The sequence below is a fragment of the Chiloscyllium plagiosum genome, unplaced genomic scaffold, assembly GCF_037043375.1.
Source record: "Chiloscyllium plagiosum isolate Xiang-an unplaced genomic scaffold, Cpla_swu_hap1 HiC_scaffold_10, whole genome shotgun sequence".
NCBI classification, from domain to species: domain Eukaryota; kingdom Metazoa; phylum Chordata; class Chondrichthyes; order Orectolobiformes; family Hemiscylliidae; genus Chiloscyllium; species Chiloscyllium plagiosum.
The window spans coordinates 119,207,474-119,228,841 of record NW_028270148.1 but is presented as its reverse complement, the minus strand read 5'-3'; the positions used below and the strand labels follow the sequence as shown (position 1 = coordinate 119,228,841).

At 43.9% G+C, this 21,368-nt stretch overlaps 1 protein-coding gene across 1 annotated transcript in view; it reads right to left on the bottom strand.

Annotated features, from left to right (window-relative positions):
• The window catches only part of utrn (utrophin), a 686,012-nt gene that overhangs the window by 318,937 nt on the left and 345,707 nt on the right, over window positions 1-21,368 (bottom strand). The window contains exons 42-43 of the mRNA XM_087991761.1: window positions 21,170-21,342; window positions 9,861-10,011 (exon numbers count right to left, since the gene is read on the bottom strand). Coding sequence (XP_087847887.1) covers window positions 9,861-10,011; window positions 21,170-21,342 — 324 coding nt within the window. The remainder of the gene's footprint in view (window positions 1-9,860; window positions 10,012-21,169; window positions 21,343-21,368) is intronic.

The window sequence follows — 21,368 nt, the reverse complement described above, 5'->3', positions numbered from 1 at the left end:
TACTGATTAAAATTGTGTCTGTCTCAGCCTTAAATATACTAAATGACCCAAACTTTACCATAATCTGCAGGAAAGAATTCTACAGTTTCACTACTGCCTGAGGAAGGAAATTCCTCATCCTTCTCCTGACTGAACAACCCATTACTGTGAAATTATGCTCTCTGGGCATAGACTCTTACACAAGGGGAAACAAACTATCAAGTCCACTAAGAATCTTCTACGTTTCAATTCTTCCATGATTTCAGGGCCAATCTACTCAACTGCTTCTCATAAGAAAATGCCTCAATACCTGGGATCAACGTGGTGAACCTTCTCAGGACTGCCTCTAATGCCAATATATCTTTCCTTAGGTACGAAGACCAAAACTGGTGTGGTCTAACTAGTGCTTTGGATAGTTTAGCACGACTTCCTTATTTTTATACTTCATTCCCTGTGAAATAAAGGCCAATACTGAGGAAACGCAATTATTCGAATGACACGGGCAGGAAGTATTTTGTTCAGATAATTGAATGCCAGGTAACGCAGTTTAAGCAAACGTCGGGACCTTGCAATCATGCCAGATAATCCGAAATTCGAATAATTGAATACCGGACAATCAAGGTTCCTCTGTAATCCATTTGCCTTCCTTATGACCTGATGGGTGAATGTCTGCCAATCAAGGTTCTGAAGAAATATCATAACAATCTTGAAACATTTAACTCCGTTTCTTTCTTCCTATCCTAATTATATCTTACATTCTACATTTTCTGATCCAAGATAATTTCTTGCTATCGTACTTATTCCATCCCATACCAACAAAGTTATACCATCACCTTTTCCTTCCTGTCTTTCCTTACGTAAAGTGACAAATCCTTGAACATTTAGTTACCATCTTTGATCTCCTTGTAACCATACCTCTGTAATAGCAATAAGGAACTTAACCATTAACCTGCATTTTTGCCAACAATTCAATTATTTGGCTGCAAACACACGTACGTTCAAGTAAAGAGCCATTAAATTTGCCTCAAGTACTGAAGAAGTCCATACCAGCATGCACCAATACTTGGGCAACATTCAGGCTTTGGCTGAGAAGTGGCAGGCATCATACATGTCACATAATGACAAAGCCAGGCAATGAGCATTTCCAACAATACAGACTTTAACAATCTCCCATTGTCATTCATCATCATTATTATGGTGTGTTCCTGAGCATCAACATCTTGCACTTACAATTAACCACAAACCAAAATGGAAGGGACATACAAGTATACTGACTACAAGAGCAGGTCAGAGACTGGAACTTTAGATAAGTAAATCACCATCTGACTTCCCAAATTATGTTCACTATCTCAAAGACACAGGCTAAGAATATGATGAAACGGTTTCCACTTCACTCTTTAGTAAGGCAGAATTGTTTTAGGGAAGAGGGAATTTAATGCAAGGTCAGGTTGGAGAAGTTCAGCTTGTGTGATTTACATAGAGCAGGAAATAGTAAGGTATGAGGTGGGGTCAGAAAAAATTATAATGCAATATATTCAAAGTTGGGTTGCTGTGTATGTATTAAATGTATAAAGTGTTGTATGTAAAGTTGGTTAGATGCAAGTGCAGATACCAGCTGGGAATCAGGGGTTGTGACAATAACAGAGGTCTGGTTCAAAGACGATCAAAGACTAGGTAGGAGCAAACATTTCCTTGTATAAACTGCTCAGAGAAGGTAGAGAAGGCAAAAGAAGAATGGATAAGGAGAGGAAGCAGTATTAATTAAGCAGGACATTTCAGTGCTGGAGAGGGGCATGCCTCAGCAATGTGAAAGTCAGAGGAGAAAGTGAGGACTGCAGATGCTGGAGATCAGAGCCGAAAATATGTTGCTGGAAAAGCGCAGCAGGTCAGGCAGCATCCAAGGAGCAGGAGAATCAACGTTTCAGGCATGAGCCCTTTTCAGGAATGAGGAAAGTGTGCCCAGCAGGCTAAGATAAAAGGTAGGGATGAGGGACTTGGGGGAGGAGCGTTGGAAATGCGATAGGTGGAAGGAGGTCAAGGTGAGGGTGATAGGCCGGAGTGGGGGTGGGGGCGGAGAGGTCAGGAAGAAGATTGCAGGTTAGGAAGGTGGTGCTGAGTTCGAGGGATTTGACTGAGACAAGGTGGGGGGAGGGGAAATGAGGCAACTGGAGAAATCTGAGTTCATCCCATGTGGTTGGAGGGTTCCTAGGCGGAAGATGAGGCGCCATCGTGTTGCTATGGTCTGGCGATGGAGTAGGCGGCCTGTCTCCCCAATATAGAGGAGGCCACATCGGGTGCAGCGGATGCAATAAATGATGTGTGTGGAGTGCAGGTGAATTTGTGGCGGATATGGAAGGATTCCTTGGTGCCTTGGAGGGATGTAAGGGGGAGGTGTGGGTGCAAGTTTTGCATTTCTTGCGGTTGCAGGGGAAGGTACCGGGAGTGGAGGTTGGGTTGGTCGGGGATGTGGACCTGACGAGGGAGTCACGGAGGGAGTGGTCTTTTCGGAACGCTGATAGGGGAGGGGAGGGAAATATATCCCTGGTGGTTGGGAGACAGGCCATTTGCGGAACGTTTCAGAGAACACCTCTGGGACACCTGGACCAACCAAACCAACCACCCCATGGCTCAACACTTCAACTCCCCCTCCCACTCCAGCAAGGACATGCAGGTCCTTGGACTCCTCCATCGCCAGACCATAGCAACACGACAGTTGGAGGAAGAACGCCTCATCTTCCGCCTAGGAACCCTCCAACCACAAGGGATGAACTCGGATTTCTCCAGTTTCCTCATTTTCCCTCCCCCCACCTTGTCTCAGTCAAATCCCTCAAACTCAGCACCACCTTCCTAACCTGCAATCTTCTTCCTGACCTCTCCGTCCCCATCCCCACTCCGGCCTTTTATCTTAGCCTGCTGGACACACTTTCCTCATTCTTGAAGAAGGGCTCATGCCTGAAACGTCGATTCTCCTGCTCCTTGGATGCTGCCTGACCTGCTGCGCTTTTCCAGCAACACATTTTCAGCAATGTGAAAGTCAGAACCTATTTGGTTAGAGCTAATAATCCACAGGACTGTCAAGTAGAAAACATAGTGCAAAAATTACACTGTATGTAACAGGGACTTCAATCATCCAAAGGTAGATTAGGATAGCTGTTGAAAAGGGCTGAGAAAGGCAGGAGTTTCTAGAACACATTCAACAGAATTTTATATATTAGCACACTTCCAAGTTTCAGAGAAGAATTGCAAAGACAAATTCGAAAAAGCAAAAAGAGAACATAAGAAGAAACTGTAAGTAACAGTGGTTAGCACTGCTGCCTCACAACGCCAGAGACCCAGGTTCAATTCCCGACTCAGGCGACTGACTGTGAGGAGTTTGCACATTCTCCCCGTGTCTGCGTGGGTTTCCTCCGGGTGCTCCGGTTTCCTCTCACAGTCCAAAGATGTGCAGGTCTGGTGAATTGGCCATGCTAAATTGCCCGTAGTGTTAGGTAAAAAGGGGTACATGTAGGGATATGGGTGGGTTGCGCTTCGGCGGGTCGGTGTGGACTTGTTGGGCCGAAGGGCCTGTTTCCACACTGTAAGTAATCTAATCTAATCTAATCTAATATAATCTAATCTAATCTAACATAAAAGGAAATCCAAAAGTCCTTGATAAGCGTATAAACAGTAAAAGGAACAATGCAACCAATTTGTGGCCGAATTGAGGATTTACGTATGCAGCATGGTTGAGATATTAACTGAATATTTTTATATATTTTCACCAAAAAATAAAATGCTGTCAAAGTCATAGCTAAAGACAAAAAATCGAGACATATGACAAGTTAAAAATTGTTAAAGAGAAGTTATTAGGCTGGCTAAATGCAAAATTGATAAAGCACAAGGACTGATGAGACATTAAGAACTGCAGATGCTAGAAGCCAGAGTCAAAAGATGTGAAGCTGGAAGAGTACAGCAGGTCAGACAACATCCGAGGAGTGGGAAAGTCAATGTTGCGGGCTGAAACCCTTCATCAGGACTGGGGACAGGGAGGGAGCCCATAAATATATAGAAGAGAGTGGTGGGGCTGGCGGGGGGGGGGGGGGGGGGGGGGGGGGGAGGAGGGTCAGTGGGATGGTGATAGGATGCAGGTGGGAGTGTTATTGTGATTGGTCAGTGGAAAAGGTGGAGTGAATCAGTGAGTAGGAAGATGGACAGGTTAGCAGGTGAGGAAGAGGGGTGGGGCTAAACATAGGATAAGGCTGGGGAGAAGGGATTTTGAGGGACTGGATGTGATACAACCAATACAAAATTAATTGAGAGATACTGGCTATAATTTTTTGTATTTTTCTTAGAAACTGGGATGCTGCCAAGGGAACTAGAAAATTGAAATTGTTACTTCCTTATTTAAATCAGAAGATAAAGGTAAACCCTTACAACTACATGCCAGTCATTTAACTTTCGGATGCGATTTGGGATGCAATCAACAGTCATTGGCCAAATACAGGGTAATTAATGAAAGTCAACAAAGAATTGATGAGCTAACAAAGGATATAGATGGTGATAACATAATTTATGTGACATACAAGGACTTCTCCTGAAGATGTTTAAAAATGCTGTCAAGAGACTTTTGAAGCAAGTTAGAACTTATGGAAGAAAAAGGAAAAATAGCAAACCAGATACAAAATCAGCTGCATGATAGGAATGTGGTGAACAATTGGTTTTCAGACGAGAGGGAGGTGAAATGACTTCACAGAGGCCGGTATCCCATCGCCAAGTCACCCTTTACTTATACGTGGAAAGTCCTAGACAATGATCCAGCTTCCTCAGAGCTAGCTCTCAGAGTGAAAAGAATCTCTGACACTCCTGTTTTGATCCATCAGCTAGGGATCCCTGATCAGACCAGATTAGCTGCCCCAATCAGGGAACTCTCATTCTATGAGGTCCACTTAGCTGACCTCACTTCAAACACTACAGAAAGTTTCAAGCAGACACTCTCAGTAGTCAGAATTAGGTCCCCTGCATTTCTTGATTTATTTATATTAATTACACAGATTTTATGTACAAGGCAAAATTTCAAAATTTACAGATGATACAAAATTTATAAGCTTTATGAATGGTGAGGAAGACAGTGTTAAACGTCAAAAGGATACAGACAAGTTAATGGAATGGACAAATGACTGACAGATGAAATTTAATGCAAGCAATATATCTTGTGGGTGCAGAATCCAAGACACCTAGATTTATATGCATGTAAGTCATTGGGTTGGTTACTAAAGTAAAGCAAATGGGATCCTGGGCTTTATAAATAGGACATAGAATACAAAAGGAACTAAGGTGTCAAGAATTAAATCAAACACTGGTTTGGACTAGACTGTTAAGCCATAACAATGTTTCCAGAGCTGAAGAATTTCAATTAATTGGATGGTTTAGGAGGTTGACGCTGCCCTTCTTGGAGAAGATCTGACTGATAGGAGTTTTGAGTGTTCAAAACATGAATGGTCTGGACAGGTTAGACAGATCCATTATCCCCATTGGTGGAAGGATCAAGGGTACATTGAATTAGGGCGATTTGCAAAAAAGCCCTAATGTCGGCGGCACGGTGGCATAGTGGTTAGCACTGTTGCCTCACAGCGCCAGAGACCCGGGTTCAATTCCCGACTCGGGCGACTGACTGTGTGGAGTTTGCACATTCTCCCCGTGTCTGCGTGGGTTTCCTCCGGGTGCTCCGGTTTCCTCCCACAGTCACAATGATGTGCGGGTCAGGTGAATTGGCAATGCTAAATTGCCCGTAGTGTTAGGTTAAAGGGGTAAATGTAGGGGTATGGGTGGGTTGCGCTTCGGCGGGTCGGTGTGGACTTGTTGGGCCGAAGGGCCTGTTTCCACACTGTAAGTAATCTAATCTAAACACAACAAAATATATTTTCATTCGAGGTCTATTTAGAACGTAAAGCCTGAAGTTGTGATGTTGCTAGATTCAATCCTAATTTTCAAAACAAAAATTGGATCACAATACGAAGTGAAAAATTCTGTACATTATGGAGAGAGAGAGGAATGCCACTCGATAAACTGTTCCTGTAAAGAGCTGCATAGACAGGGCTAATTTGCCTCCTCCTGTCATGTAACCATTCCACAGTTCTTTGAAATAACAAAGACAAAGAAAAGGTGTTCCTATGATACAAGGAAGAGGGAAAGGATTCTGATGGAAACAAATTCAATGGCCACTTTCAAAGGAACCTAACTCAGTAATCGAAAGGGGACTACCAAGTATCTTCAGAAGGGAGGGGGACTGATCAATGCGCTACTTAAAATTGTTCGCACAGGCATATGGGTCAAGTGGCCTCCTGTTCGGGATGATTCTGCAAAGGTCACAGGCCTTAAATGTTAATTTTGTTTCTCTCCGCAAATGCTGACTGCCAACAGTGTTGAGGGTGCCTAGTACCATAATTTAATTTTATATTAGAAAGAAGACAGATCCTAAGTGAGAGCGAGAAAGAAACATGCAGAAAGAGAGAACAAGATACACACAACCTTCACCCAAGGGAGAACCCTTCCGAGAGAGCAAGAGCGAGAGAGAGCGCGCAAGAGACAGGCCCCTACAGAGCTTGAGAGAAAAAACACACTTTGCCCAACTCGAGAGAGAACTCCCCAACAGTGCAAAGGATTATAACACCTCTCCCCAACCAGCCAAGGGGGCAAGAAGGGCAAGATATGCTCAAACTCTACAAGAAATATGCGCACTACTCCATCTGCACACTATACAGCCTTTGCCCCAGCCATCTGACTAAGACATGCTCACTCCCACCAACATTAATTTTCACATTCTCACCCACAGCAAGAGAAACAAACACTGTCTAAACGTGGCAAATTCCACTCCCCTGCAAGCCACTTCCCTCAGCCCAAGAACCAAGTAACAAGACAATGAGGAAAGAAGAGAGAGAATATGAAAACGTTTTGGCTGATCAAACAGTTTAATGCAAAACCAAAACTTGCATCTGCTGGAAATTTGAAAGAAAAATGAGAAATCTGGATATACTCAGCATATCTGGGAGCTTCTGTGCAGAATTTCAGAATGCGATTTTGCATCTGAACTGGGAAAACATAGAAATGTAATAGTTCCTCAGCAGGTTAGTTGGTGAGGTTTCTTCTGGAGGACTGTGTCCAGTTCTGCCTTGTTATAGGAAGGATATTATTAAACTGGTGAGGATCCAGAAGAGATTTGCCAAGATATTGCTGGTATGGAGAATTTGCGATACAAGGAGAGGCTGGATAGGCTGGGACCTTTTTTCACTGGAGTGTAGGAGGTTGATGGATGACCTTAGAGAGGTGGTGTAGATAATAAGGAGTATAGATGATAAGAGTGGCGGATGTCTTTTTCCCTTGGGTGGGGAATTTCAAAACCAGGAGGCATATTTTTCAAATGAGAAGAAAAAGGGGCAATTTTTTTTTACACATAGTGGTTCATGTTTGGAATGAACTTCCAAAGGATATGATGGATGCGGATACAATTAAAATGTTTAAAATACTTTTAGACAAGTAAATGACTAAGAAATGTTTGGAGTGAAATGGGCCAAGCATAGTCAGGTGGGACTAGTTTAGTTTGGGATTATGGTCGGTGTGGACTGGGTGGTCCAAAGGGTCTGTTTCTGCTGTAATGACTCTACGATGCCAGGAGAAATGGGCAAGGCGGTCACAGGGTTTTGCTGTGCTCTCTTAAATGTTCAACTCCACAATTTCAAGGAGTTGTCGAAATCCATAGTGAAGGAAGCAGTTTCATACAAAATGACATCTAATAATAAGCTTGTGGGTTGCAAATACCACTTCGAACAAGGCCTTAGGAAATCTTCATATTTTTGACATGATTTGGAGATGCCGGTGTTTGACTGGGGTGTACAAAGTTAAAAATCACACAACACCAAGTTATAGTCCAACAGGTTTAATTGGAAGCACACTAGCTTTTGGAGCGACGCTCCTTCCTCAGGTGATAGTGGAGGGCTCGATCGTAACACAGAATTTATAGCAAAAATTTACAGTTGTGACGTAACTGAAATTATACATTGAAAAATTGATTGTCTGTTAAGCCTTTCATCTGTTAGAATACAGTGATAGTTTCACTTCTTTCATGTGTAAATCACAAAACCTTTTTTTTAAAAGATGCATTCTCGGATTAGCTGTTAACAATGGTGATAGCTAGACAATATGTTGAAGGCGTTGGCCCCCTGTGTTCTCTGTCTATGCTATGATGTTTAGATGGATTCTAATCTAAAAAGTGAGATAACAGTTTTACATAAATTCATGCAGTTTTTGAGCTCAGAGTTCTACATGAATGCATGCAGTTTTTGAGCAAAGTACAATGTAACTCTGCAAGTACAAATTCACCCACAAAATATGTGTGTGCATGTGGGTCTTTGTCTGTCTGTGTGTGTGTGTCTGTCTGGGGTGGGGGTTGTGAGTGTGAGAAAGTGTGTGTGTCTGTGTGTGTGTGTGTGTAGTGAGTGTAGTAAGTCTCTGAGGGGGTGCATGTGTGAGTGTGGGAGTGTGTGTGTCTATAAGGGTGTGTGTGGGTGTCTGTGTGCACCTGTGTCCGTGTGTATGTGAGAGTGTGTGTGTGTGTAGGAATATCTGTGTGTGTGTGTGTGTAGTGCAATGGTGATCACCTGTAAGGTGACATGAACCCAAGGTCCCGGTTGAGGCCCTCCCTATGGGTACCGAACTTAGCTATCAGCTTCTGCTCGGCCACTTTTCTCTGCTGCCTGTCCGAAGTCCACCTTGGAGGATGGTCACCCGAAGGTCCGAGGCTGAATGTCCTGGACCGCTGAAGTGTTCCCCAACTGGGAGGGAACCCTCTTGCCTGTTGATTGTTGTGCTCGAGCAAAGGCTACGACAACGGATGAATGGGCACTGCACAACAATCAACAGACAGGAGGGTTCCCTCCCAGTTGGGGAACACTTCAGCGGTCCAGGACATTCAGCCTCGGACCTTCGGGTGACTATCCTCCAAGGTGGACTTCGGGACAGGCAGCCGAGAAAAGTGGCCGAGCGGAGGCTGATAGCTAAGTTTGGTACCCATAGGGAGGGCCTCAACCGGGACCTTGGGTTCATGTCACATTACAGGTGATCACCATTGCACTACATACACACAACACAGATATTCCTACACACACACACACTCTCACATACATATGGACACAGGTACACACAGATGCGCACACAGACATCCACACACACCCTTATAGACACACACACTCCCACACTCACACATGCACCCCCTCACAGACTTAAGACACTCTGCACTCACTACACATACACACACACACACTTTCTCACACTCACAACCCCCACCCAAGACAGACAGACAGACACACACACACACACACACACACAGACCCACATGCACACATATATTTTGTCGGGTGAATTTGTACTTGCAGAGTTACATTGTACTTTGCTCAAAAACTGCATGCATTCATGTAGAACTCTGTTATCTCACTTTTTAAATTAGAATCAATCTAAACATCATGGCATAGACAGAGAACACAGGGGGCCAACACCTTCAACATACTGTCTAGCTATCACCATTGTTAACAGCTAACCGAGATTGCAACTTTAAAAAAAAGGTTTTGTGATTTACACATGAAAGAAGTGAAACTATCACTGTATTCTAACAGATGAAAGGCTTAACAGACAATCAATTTTTCAATGTATAATTTCAATTACATCACACTGTAAATTTTTGCTATAAAGTCTGTGTTACGATCGAGCCCTCCACTATCACCTGATGAAGGAGCGTCGTTCCGAAAGCTAGTGTGCTTCCAATTAAACCTGTTGGACTATAACCTGGTGTTGTGTGATTTTTAACTTCATATATTTGAATGTGTGAAGAGAATGATTGGCAAGAAACTCACCTGTTGGTGAATCCTGGCTTCCTCCAAGTCCAGGGTACCATCTTGGTCTCGGGCAACAGACAATAACTGCTCAGCTTCCATCACCCACTGATTCAGATCATTTAAGTCACAGTGAAATTGTCTCCATTCCTCCACAGCCTTATCGAAATGGCTACAAAAAGACAGAAGATTCACATCTCCGAGTTAGATTTTTTAAACAGTCACACAACCCCCAGAGAGAGAGAGGAAGAGTGAAAAATCTTCAAAAGATCAGCAGAAACACTCCATTTTAAAACTTGGTTTACTCACTACACTAGATGTAACAGGACTCCCTCATAAGTATCTATATTGTTACTCTCAGCATTGGAGAATATGCAGAAAGTTGTTGGGCTGGAAAGCCTCTATCTGTGCAGTTGATAATCCTAATATATAATAAAATACATTTCTATATATAGTACCTGTTTTACCTGTAGAAATTCTCATTCAGTCAGCACTTACCATGATTCTATCATATTAACAATTTGTATTTATATAGTGTCTTTGATTCAATACATGGTCCAGGCCCATGATTGGGAGTGTCATGAAGTAAAATTTTAGACTAAATTTTAGACTATTAAGGTCTATAACCAAAACTTAGGCAAAGAGTTAAGTTGTTAAAAAATATCTTAAAAGGAAAGAATGGGAATGGGAGAAAGAGAAAAGTGGGGAGGCAATGGCCTCGTGGTATTATTGCTGGACTATTAATCCAGAAACTCAGCGAATGTTCTGGGTACCCTCAATCAAATCCTGTCATGGCAGATGGTGGAATTTGAATTCAATAAACCATCTGGCACTCAGGGTCTAATGTAGAACCCTTATAAAATCATCTAACGTTGACCATGAAACCATTGCCGATGGTCAGAAAAAAACCATCTGGTTCACTCATGTCCATTAGGGAAGGAAAGTTGTCAAGGTTAGAGTGGTGCTGGAAAAGCACAGCAGGTCAGGCAGCATCCAAGGAGCAGGAAAGTCAACGTCATCCTTACCTGGTTTGGCCCAGCAATTTGGTTGACTTTCAATTGCATTCTCAATTGAAATAGTTGAATCTTAATTAAGGATGGGCAATAAATGCTGGTAATCCAGAGCTTTGTCCCCAGAGAGCTGAAAGCACAGCGGATGGCAGAGGGCCCAAAGGAGGGGCTACTCAAAAATCCAGAGATGGAGGAGTGCGGATAAAAGGGCTATAGAGGTAGAGGAGATTATAGAGATAAGAGGAAATGAGGTGATTTTCAAACGAAGGTAATTTAATGTAGTGAATTCCTTCGCTAGGAACCAGTGAAGATCAGCATGAACATAGTTGATACGCATGAAGAAGAATTCCAGTTTATAAAGGGTAGAATTTGAAATGTCAGCCAGGGCAGCACTGGAATAGTCAATCCTGGAGGTAACAGAGACACAGATGAAAGTTTCAGCAGCAGGGGAGCCGAAGAAGGGGCAGAGCTCCCTGATTATGAAGACAGAAACAAAGTCTTTCTGACAGATATAGGATTGGAGTCTTTTCTCAGGGTTCAATAAGACACCAAGGTCGTAAATGGTGTGATTCAGACTTAGATGGTTGCCAGAGAACTGAATTATAGAAGGGACTGAAGACAATAAACAAAAAACAAAGAACTCCAGCAACATCTGTTTTTGTGACTGAAGACAAATATCTAGTTTGATGAAATTCATACTTGTTGAAAAAAGTCTAATTTAAAAACAGTGGACAAGTCAAGAGAAGTGGTGGTAAAGACAAGGAGCAGTACTTTATCTTTGTTACAGTCACATTGGTGACCACACTTCGTAGCCACACACACAGATGACAAACAACATGAGTTTGACTGGGACAACACTACTATTATAGGACAAGCCAAACAGAGAACAGCCAGGGAATTCCTAGAGGCATGGCACTCATCCACAGATTCAATCAACAAGCACATCGACCTGGACACAATATACCGGCCACTGCAGCGGACAGCTGGAACTGACAACCGGAAGCAGCAGATTCAAACCACTATAAATGCTGGAGGAAACATCACAGAAGCGCTTCACAGGAGGCTCCCAAGCACTGAGGGTGTCACCTAGACAGGGGACGAAACGGCTGGCAACAAATTCCCAGCTCGGCGAACAGAACCACAACAACGAGCACCCGAGCTACAAATCTTCGCACAAACTTTGAGTCACATTGGTTATCAAACAAATCTGTTTCATCCAAATCTATTTCGTAATAAGGCCATAGGACAAAGGAGAAGTGGCTGATGAGATAATCCTCAATTGCGCTTTCCTTTCTTTCCCCCATAGCCCTGGATTCCCTTACTGATTAAAAATCCATCTCAGCCTTGAATGTACTTCATGATCTAAACTCAACAGTTCTTCTTGGTAAAGAAGTCTACAGATTCACTACCCTCAGAAGAAATTGCTCCTCATCTCAGTCTTGCAGCCTCTTATTCTAAGATTATGTCCTCTCATCCCAGACTGTCCCATAAAGAGAAACAACCTCTCCACATTGACCCCAAGTCCTCTAAGAATCCTGTATGTTTCAATAAGGTCACCTCCCATACTTTTATATTCCAACAAGTACAGGCCAAATTCAAACTCTCCATGAGACCAAGAAATAAGAACAGGAGTAGCCAAGTGGCCCTCGAGCCTGCTCTGCCATTCAAAAAGATCACAACTGCTCCAATATTGCTTATGCCCACTTTCCTGCCTTTTCTCTGTAACTCTTGATTTCTCTACCCTTAAATACGATCTCTCGAATACAACAAAGAACTGCAGAGGCTGGAAAACTAAAACATCTTGAGAAGATGTTCATAAGGGTCACTGGACTCGAAAAATTCATTCTGCTTTCTTTCCTCAGATGCTGCCAGACCTGCTGAGTTTCCCCAGCAATTTCTGTTTTCATTTCAGAATCTACCTAACTCAGCCTTAAATATACACAATGACTCTTTCCCCACAGTTCTATGTGACAACAAGTTCCAAAGACACTCAACACTTTGAGAAAAGAAATTCCGCCTCATCTCGGTCTTAAATTGGCATCCTGTTTTTCTGAGACAATGCCCTCCATTTTTAGACTTGCCCATGAGGGGAAGCATTTGCTCAGCATTTACCCTGTCATGCCCCTTAAGAATCCGATGTACTTAATTCCTCATAAGAGGGGCCATCCATACTCCATACCTGGTATCAGCCTAGTGAACTTTTTCTGCACTGCCTCCAATGCCAAAATATCTTTCCTTAAATAAGGGACCCAAAACTGTTTACTGATTATCAGGTGTGAGCTGATTAGTGCCTTGTAACAAACCTTCCCTATTTTTATACTTATTTCATTTGAAATAAAGGCCAACATTCCATTTGCTTTTCCCACTACCAGCTGAAACTAGATACATGATTCAAGCATGAGGACTCCCAAAATTCCTGTATTCCACACATTTCTATTGTCTTTCTCCATTTAAATAATATTCAGCTCCTCTACTTTTCCTTCCAAAGCGCATCAACGCACATTTCCCCACATTATATTCCAACTGCTAAGCTTTTGTCCAATCACTTAACCAATCTATATCCCTCTGTAGATTCAGCGTCATCCTCACCACATACCTTCCCACCTATTTTTAGGTCATTCACAAACTTGACAATAGCACATTCAATTTCCTCACCCAAGTCACTAATACATGTTTGGTTTAGTACTGTTTAGGAGAAAGTGAGGACTGCAGATGCTGGAGATCAGAGCTGAAAATGTGCTGCTGGAAAAGCGCAGCAGGTCAGGCAGCATCCAAGGAGCAGGAGAATCGACGTTTCAGGCATGAGCCCTTCTTCAGGAATGAGGAAAGTGTGCCAAGCAGGCTAAGATAAAAGGTAGGGAGGAGGGACTTGGGGGAGGGCCCTTGGAAATGCGATAGGTGGAAGGAGGTTAAGGTGAGGGTGATAGGCCAGAGTGGGGGTGGGGGCAGAGAGGTCAGGAAGAAGATTGCAGGTTAGGAAGGTGGTGCTGAGTTCGAGGGTTGGGACTGAGACATGGTGGGGGGAGGGGAAATGAGGAAACTGGAGGGGTTGAAGGGTTGAAGGGTTCCTACGCGGAAGATGAGGCGCTCTTCCTCCAACCGTCGTGTTGCTATGGTCTGGCGATGGAGTCGTCCAAGGACCTGCATGTCCTTGGAGGAGTGGGAGGGGGAGTTGAAGTGTTGAGCCACGGGGTGGTTGGTTTGGTTGGTCCGGGTGTCCCAGAGGTGTTCTCTGAAACGTTCCTCAAGTAGGCAGCCTGTCTCCCCAATATAGAGGAGGCCACATCGGGTACAGCAGATGCAGTAAATGGTGTGTGTGGAGGTGCAGGTGAATTTGTGGCGGATATGGAAGGATCCCTTGGGGCCTTGGAGGGAAGTAAAGGGGGAGGTGTGGGCGCAAGTTTTGCATTTCTTGCGGTTGCAGGGGAAGGTGCCGGGAGTGGAGGTTGGGTTGGTGGGGGGGTGTGGACCTGACGAGGGAGTCACGGAGGGAGTGGTCTTTTCGGAATGCTGATAGGGGAGGGGAGGGAAATATATCCCTGGTGATGCGGTCCGTTTGGAGGTGGTGGAAATGACGACGGATGATACGATGTATATGGAGGTTGGTGGGGTGGTAGGTGAGGACCAGTGGTGTTCTGTCCTGGTGGCGATTGGAGGGGCGGGGCTTAAGGGCGGAGGAGCGGGAAGTGGAGGAGATGCAGTGGAGAGCATCGTCGACTATGTCTAGGGGGAAATTGCGGTCTTTGAAGAAAGTGGCCATCTGGGTTGTTCGGTATTGGAACTGGTCCTCCTGGGAGCAGATGCGGCGGAGACAAAGGAATTGGGAATATGGGATGGCGTTTTTACAGGGGGCAGGGTGGGAGGAGGTGCAGTCTAGGTAGCTGTGGGAGTCGGTCGGTTTATAGTAAATGTCCGTGTTGATTCGGCCGCCCGAGATAGAAATGGAGGGGTCTAGGAAGGGGAGGGAGGAGTCTGAGACGGTCCAGGAATATTTGAGCTCGGGGTGGAAGGTGTTGGTAAAGTGGATGAACTGTTCAACCTCCTTGTGGGAGCACGAGGCAGCGCCGATACAGTCATCGATGTAGCGGAGGAAAAGGTGGGGGGTGGTGCCAGTGTAGCTTCGGAAGATGGACTGTTCCACATATCCTATGAAGAGGCAGGCATAGCTGGGGCCCATGCGGGTGCCCATGGCTACTCCTTTGGTTTGGAGGAAGTCGGAGGATTGGAAAGAAAAGTTGTTCAGAGTGAGGACCAGTTCAGTCAGTCGAAGAAGGGTGTCAGTGGAAGGGTATTGGTTGGTACGGCGGGAAAGGAAGAAGCGGAGGGCTTTGAGTCCTTCGTGATGGGGGATGGAGGTGTACATGGACTGGATGTCCATGGTGAAGGTAAGGCGTTGGGGACCGGGGAAGCGAAAATCATGGAGGAGGTGGAGGGCAGGGGTGGTGTCCCGAACCTAGGTGGGGAGTTCTTGGACTAAGGGGGACAGGACCGTGTCGAGGTATGCAGAGATGAGTTCGGTGGGGCAGGAGCAGGCTGAGACAATGGGTCGGCCGGGGCAGTCAGGTTTGTGGATTTTGGGCAGGAGGTAGAAACGGGCGGTACGGGGTTGTGGGACCATGAGGTTGGAGGCGGTGGATGGGAGATCCCCTGAGGAGATGAGGTTATGGATGGTCTGGGAGATGATGGTTTGGTGGTGGGAGGTGGGATCATGGTCAAGGGGGCATTAGGAGGAGGTGTCCGCGAGCTGGTGTTTAGCCTCAGCGGTGTAAAGATCGGTGCGCCAAACTACCACTGCGCCTCCCTTGTCTGCCGGTTTGCTAGTGAGGTTGGGGTTGGAACGGAGGGAATGGAGGGCTGCACGTTCCGATGGTGAGAGGTTGGAGTGGGTGAGAGGGGTGGAGAGATTCCACCTATCGCATTTACAACGCCCCTCCCCCAAGTCCCTCCTCCCTACTTGGCACACTTTCCTCATTCCTGAAGAAGGGCTCATGCCCGAAACGTTGATTCTCCTTGCATGCTGCCTGACCTGCTGCGCTTTTCCAGCAACACATTTTCAACTTTAGTACTGTTTAGTTTAGGCCACAGCTGGACATTGCTTCTAGTGCCTAGCATATTGGTTAGTTATATGAAAAAACTAGAACAGTTTCAGTGTAAATTCACTGGGATTTTGCGAGGGGTTAAGTTCACCAAAGGCTCTCAAACTTCTGCACTTTGTTGCCAACTCTTTAGTCCTGGCATTTAATGTGTGTTCCTACTTGATTCATGCCTGGGATAAAATGGTTATTCCAAGAAGAAAGATTAAACAACTTAGGTCTATGCTCATTAGAATTTCAAAGAATGAAAGATGAGTTTATTGAAATATAAAACATCTTACAATATCCTAGCTGATTTCAATGCTGGACAGGTCAGATCCCACAATAAAACCTGGCTTGATAGATCCCAATTTCTTTTCTAAACCAGGGAGATATTTACTGAATAAATTCACATGAGTCTGTCAATGTACTTTTAACACAAGGAATAAAACATTTATTAAATTACATTACATGGGCTATTATAAAATATATTACATCGGTCAAAAAAAGTTGGATTCATTACAAACATTCAAAAAAGAATTCAAGCTCACACTACCCTGTTTTCCACAACAAAATCCTTACAAATTCCCAAACCTCAGTGAAAAGTTCTAATAGCTCCACACTAACACTTCTTGCTCAACAGCAACCAGTTTCCTTTCAGCAAACTTCTATGCATTCACTAGATGCTATTTTCTTCAACTAGTTTCTGTTCCTGAGAGACTTTAATAAACATCTAACATAAACTATTATCTTAATTTGATAGTGTTGAGCTTGTCAAATGTTGCTGGAGCTGTAACCAATCAGACAAGTCAGTATCACACAGCACGGAAACAGAGCTTTCAGTCCAAACAATCCATGCCAATCATAATCCCAAACTAAACTAGTCCCACCTTCCTACTCCTGGCCCATATCCCTCCACACCTTTCCTATTCATGCATCCATCCAAAGGTCTTTAAATGTTGTAATTGTACCTGCATCCACTACTCCCTCAGGCAGTTCATTCCACATGCAAACCACCCTCTGTGGAAAAAACTTTGCCGCTCATGTTTTTTTTAAATCTCTCTTCTCTCACCTTACAAATATGCCCCCTAGTCTTGAAAACCCCCATCCTCAGAAAAAGACAACTGCAGAGCATTCCATCACACTCATGGATTTTACCTTGTAAATGATGAACAGGCACTGTGGAGACAGGAGACGAGTTACATTCTACAGTACGCATAGCCTCTGACCTGCTGTTGTAATCACAGTATATGTATATCTGGTCCAGTTCAATTTCTGTTCAATCATAATTTCCAGGATGCTGATAGTAAAGGATTATGTGATGGTAATGCCATCGAACATCAAAGGAGATGAACAGATTCGCACTTGTTGCAGATCGTCATTGCCTGGCAGTTACGCTATGTGAAGGTTACTTGTCATTTATCATTATTCCTTTCAAAATCTTAAAAGGATGCAATAATATTATCTCCAAGCCCCCTCTTCTTCAAAGGAAACAAACCCAACTTCCTTACAGTTAAGAAATCAATACCCAGAATGATCTTTCTTACCACATATTAGCCACAAAAGCATAGTATGCTTTTTGCAATTAGGTTATTTTAAATACCAAAGTACTGCAGAGGAATGAGGTTAATACTTGAAATAACCTGATTAGATCTGGATTGCAATTCTATGATAAAGTTTCTTCAGCCTCTCAGGGGAGTATAACAGCAGCAGCCAGGCTGCATAACCACAAATGGTTCTGTTGTAGAGCAGAGTCAGGCAAGATCCAAGCGAGCAATTGTGGTTGGAGACTCGCTAGTTAAAGGCACAGGCAGACGTACCTGGGGCCACATTTGAAACAACAGGAATTTGTGTTGTCTCCCCGGTGCCTGCATCCCTTGCAGCGGATGATCAAAATTCTTAAGAGGGAGGGTAAGCAACCAGAGCTGTTGTGCACATTGGCACCAATGACATAGGCAGAATGAGGGATGAGGTCCTGAGTAGTGAGTAAAGGCAATCAGGAATGAGGCTGGTAATCTCCAAGTTACTACCACTGCCACATGCTAATGAGGCAAAGAATAGAAAGATAGGAGAGGTGAATGTGCAGCTCAAGTACTGGTGCAAGAAGGAGGATTACAGGTTCTTGGATCATTGGGAACTCTTTTGGGGCAGAAGTGACTTGTACAAGAGGGATGGGTTGCATCTATACTGGAGGGGAACAAATATCATTACAGGGAGATTTGCTAGAGCTAACTGGGAGGGTTTAGAGTGGCAGGGGGCTGGGAATCAGAGGAGCAGGGCAGCAAGTGGAGGAATTGAGGGAAAAGTACATGTTAGGACCAGTAAATCAGAAAGGAAGGACAGAGATGTTTTAGATGAGACAGAGAGGAAGGTAAAGCAGGTGGAGAAGTTGCATTACTAATCAGGAAGAATGTTACACCTGCACTCAGAGAGGACATACTGGAGCGTTCATCCACTGTTGGCTATTATAGCTAAACGAATAGAATATAAAAATAAAGAAGTCTTGTTGTAACTATGCAAGGCATTGGTGAGACTGCACCTGAAATATTACGCACAATTTTGGTCCCTTTATTTGAGGAAAGATGTAGTGGCATCGGAGGCAGTTCAGATGGGATTCACTAGATTGATCCAAGAGATGAGGGGTTTGTCAAATGAACAGAGATTGAACAGTTTAGGCCTATACTCTCTGGAATTTAGAAGAATGAATGAGGGAAAATCAAATTGAGGTACTCAAGATGATAAAAGGTATGGATAAAATTGATGTGGCGCAGATGCTTCTTCTTTTGAGGCATTCTAGGATGAGGGGTCATAGTCTTAGATAAGGGGTAGCAAATTTAAAACAGAGTTGAAGAGAAACTATTCTCCCAAAGGGTTGAGAATCTGTGGAATTCGCTACCCCAAAGTGCAGTGGATGCTGGAACAGTGAGTAAACTTAAGGAGGAGTTACCACGATTTTTAATTGATAATGGTTTGAAAGGTTAAGGGGAGAAGGCAGGAAAATGAGGGTGAGGATCATATCAGCCATGATTGAATGGCAGAGTCGATCTGATGGGCCAAATGGCCTAATTCTCCCCCTAGGAGAAGGTAAGGACTGCAGATGCTGGAGATCAGAGTCAAGAGTGTGGTGCTGGAAAAGCACAGACGGTCAGGCAGCATCCAAGGAGCAGGAGAATCGACATTGCGGGCATAAGCCCTTCATCAGGAATGAGGCCCCTGCAACTTATGAAAAGGATGTCAAGATAAGGGACCTTTGGATAACGAGGGATATCATGAATTTAGATGAAAGTGAAAAAGCATACATAAGGTTTAAAAAAAAGCTAAAATCAGATGGGGCCAATGAAAGCAGGTAAGATTTCAAGCAGGGAATTAGGAGAGGAAGAAGGGGACATGAAATGACCTTGGCAAGTCGGGTAAAAGAGAATCCCAAGGCATTTTATAGATACATTATAAACAAGAGGATAACTAGGGAGCAGGGAGGACCACTCAAGGATAAAGGAAGGAACGTGTGCTTGGAGGCAGAGGATGTGGGTGAAATCCTAAAGTAGTATTTTGAGCCAGTCTTCACCAGAAGGAGGATATGGTGGACAGTAAGATTTGTGTGTTGCATGTTAATAATCTAAGGCATTTTGAGATTGAGAAAGAAGTGGGGTTGGGTCTCTTGAAGAGTATTAATGTGGATAAGTCCCCAGGATACAACATTATCTACACCAGGTTACTGAGAGAGGTGAGAGAGGAAATTATTGGGGCCTTGACCAAGATCTCTGTATCGTCATTTGTCACTGCAGAGTTCCAGGAGAACTAGCTAGTAGTTAATGTTGTTCTTCTTTTCACAAAGTTGGCTTCCCCAGAGAAGGCAGAGGGTAGTGGGGGAAAGTTGCTTTTCAGGCTGGAGGTCTGTGACTAGTGGTGATCCGCAGCGCTCCGTACTAGGACCTCTACTGTTTGCTATATATATAAATGACTTGGATGAAAATGTAGATGCGTGGGTTAGTAAGTTTGCAGACATTACAAAGATTGGTAGAGTTGTGGATCGTGTAGAAGGTTGTCAAAGGATACAGCAGGACATAGATCGGTTGCAGAAATAATCTGTCTAAGTGTAAGGCGCTGCGTTTTGGGAGATCAAATGTTAAGGAAAAGCATACAGTTAACGGCAGGACCCTTATCTGCATTGAGGATTCCAGTCCATAGCTCCCTGAATGTGGCCACACAAGTAGATAGGGTGTTGAAACAGGCATATAGCATGCTTGCTTTTATTGGTCAGAGAATTGAGTACAAGACTCAGGATGTCATGTTGCAGCTTTATAAGACTTTGGTTTGGCCATACTCAGAGGACTACATTCAGTTCTGGTCACCACATTACAGGAAAGATGTGGAAGCTTGGGAAAGAATGCAGAAGAGGTTTACCAGGATGCTGCCTGGATTAGAGAGTATGAATTATAAGAAGAGGTTAGAAAAACTCATGCTATTTACTCTGGAGTGGCAGAGGCTAAGGAGAGACTTGAAGGAAGTCTATAAAATTATGAGATGCATAGATAGGGTAGACAGTCAGAATCTTTTTCCCAGAGTTGAAATGTCTAAAATTAGGGGGCAAGCATTTAAGATAAGAGGGGGAAAGTTCAAAGGACATGTGAGGGGCAAGTTTTTGTTTTAGACAAAGAGTAGTAGCAGTGTGGAACGCACTGCCACGGAAGATGGAATCATGTGATAGGGGTGTTTAATTGATTTTTAGATAAGCCTATGAATAAGCAACAAATACAGGGATATGGACCAAGGACAGGCAGCAGGGATTAGTTTAATTTGGTGCCATGCTCGGCACAACATCATAGGCTGAAGAGCCCTATCCTGTGCTATCCTGATCTATGTTCCAAATGTTAATCAATATAATGCTAGATTAATTAGGAGTCACCAAGCAAACTCAGAGTGCAGAGTTTCCTCATCAGTTAGGTAGAAAACTCTCTCAGCCCTAGTTGGGATTTCACCAGCAATTTGCTGCTCATCAGAACAAATTCAAGCTCACATTTAGAGATTGAATCTTTTCCCTTCTCCAGACTAAGAACATTGACACATATAGCTTGACGACAAAATCAATTGTACAGTTATCAAAGTTTCCATGCTCTTTGAATTAAATTGAAGGTCACGAGAGACTGTTACAATTTTTCGTTACATTATCTATACAGCACCCAAATATGAAAGTAGCATGAAGGTAAACCGGCTGACCCTCTGCCAACAGATGGCACTGCTTCCTTACCTTTTGCGATCATTATACATTCTATTCACTCGATCCCATTGTGCATGAAGCTGCGTTAGTGTGTCACCTATTTGGACAACATCAGCTGCAGAAGCTTCAAGGAGGGCATCAGGCTGATTCTCATGAATATCTTCAATTTGGTCTCCAAGTTTCTCCAGCATGTCCTTTATATTCTTGAAGAGATATAAATGGTCAATTA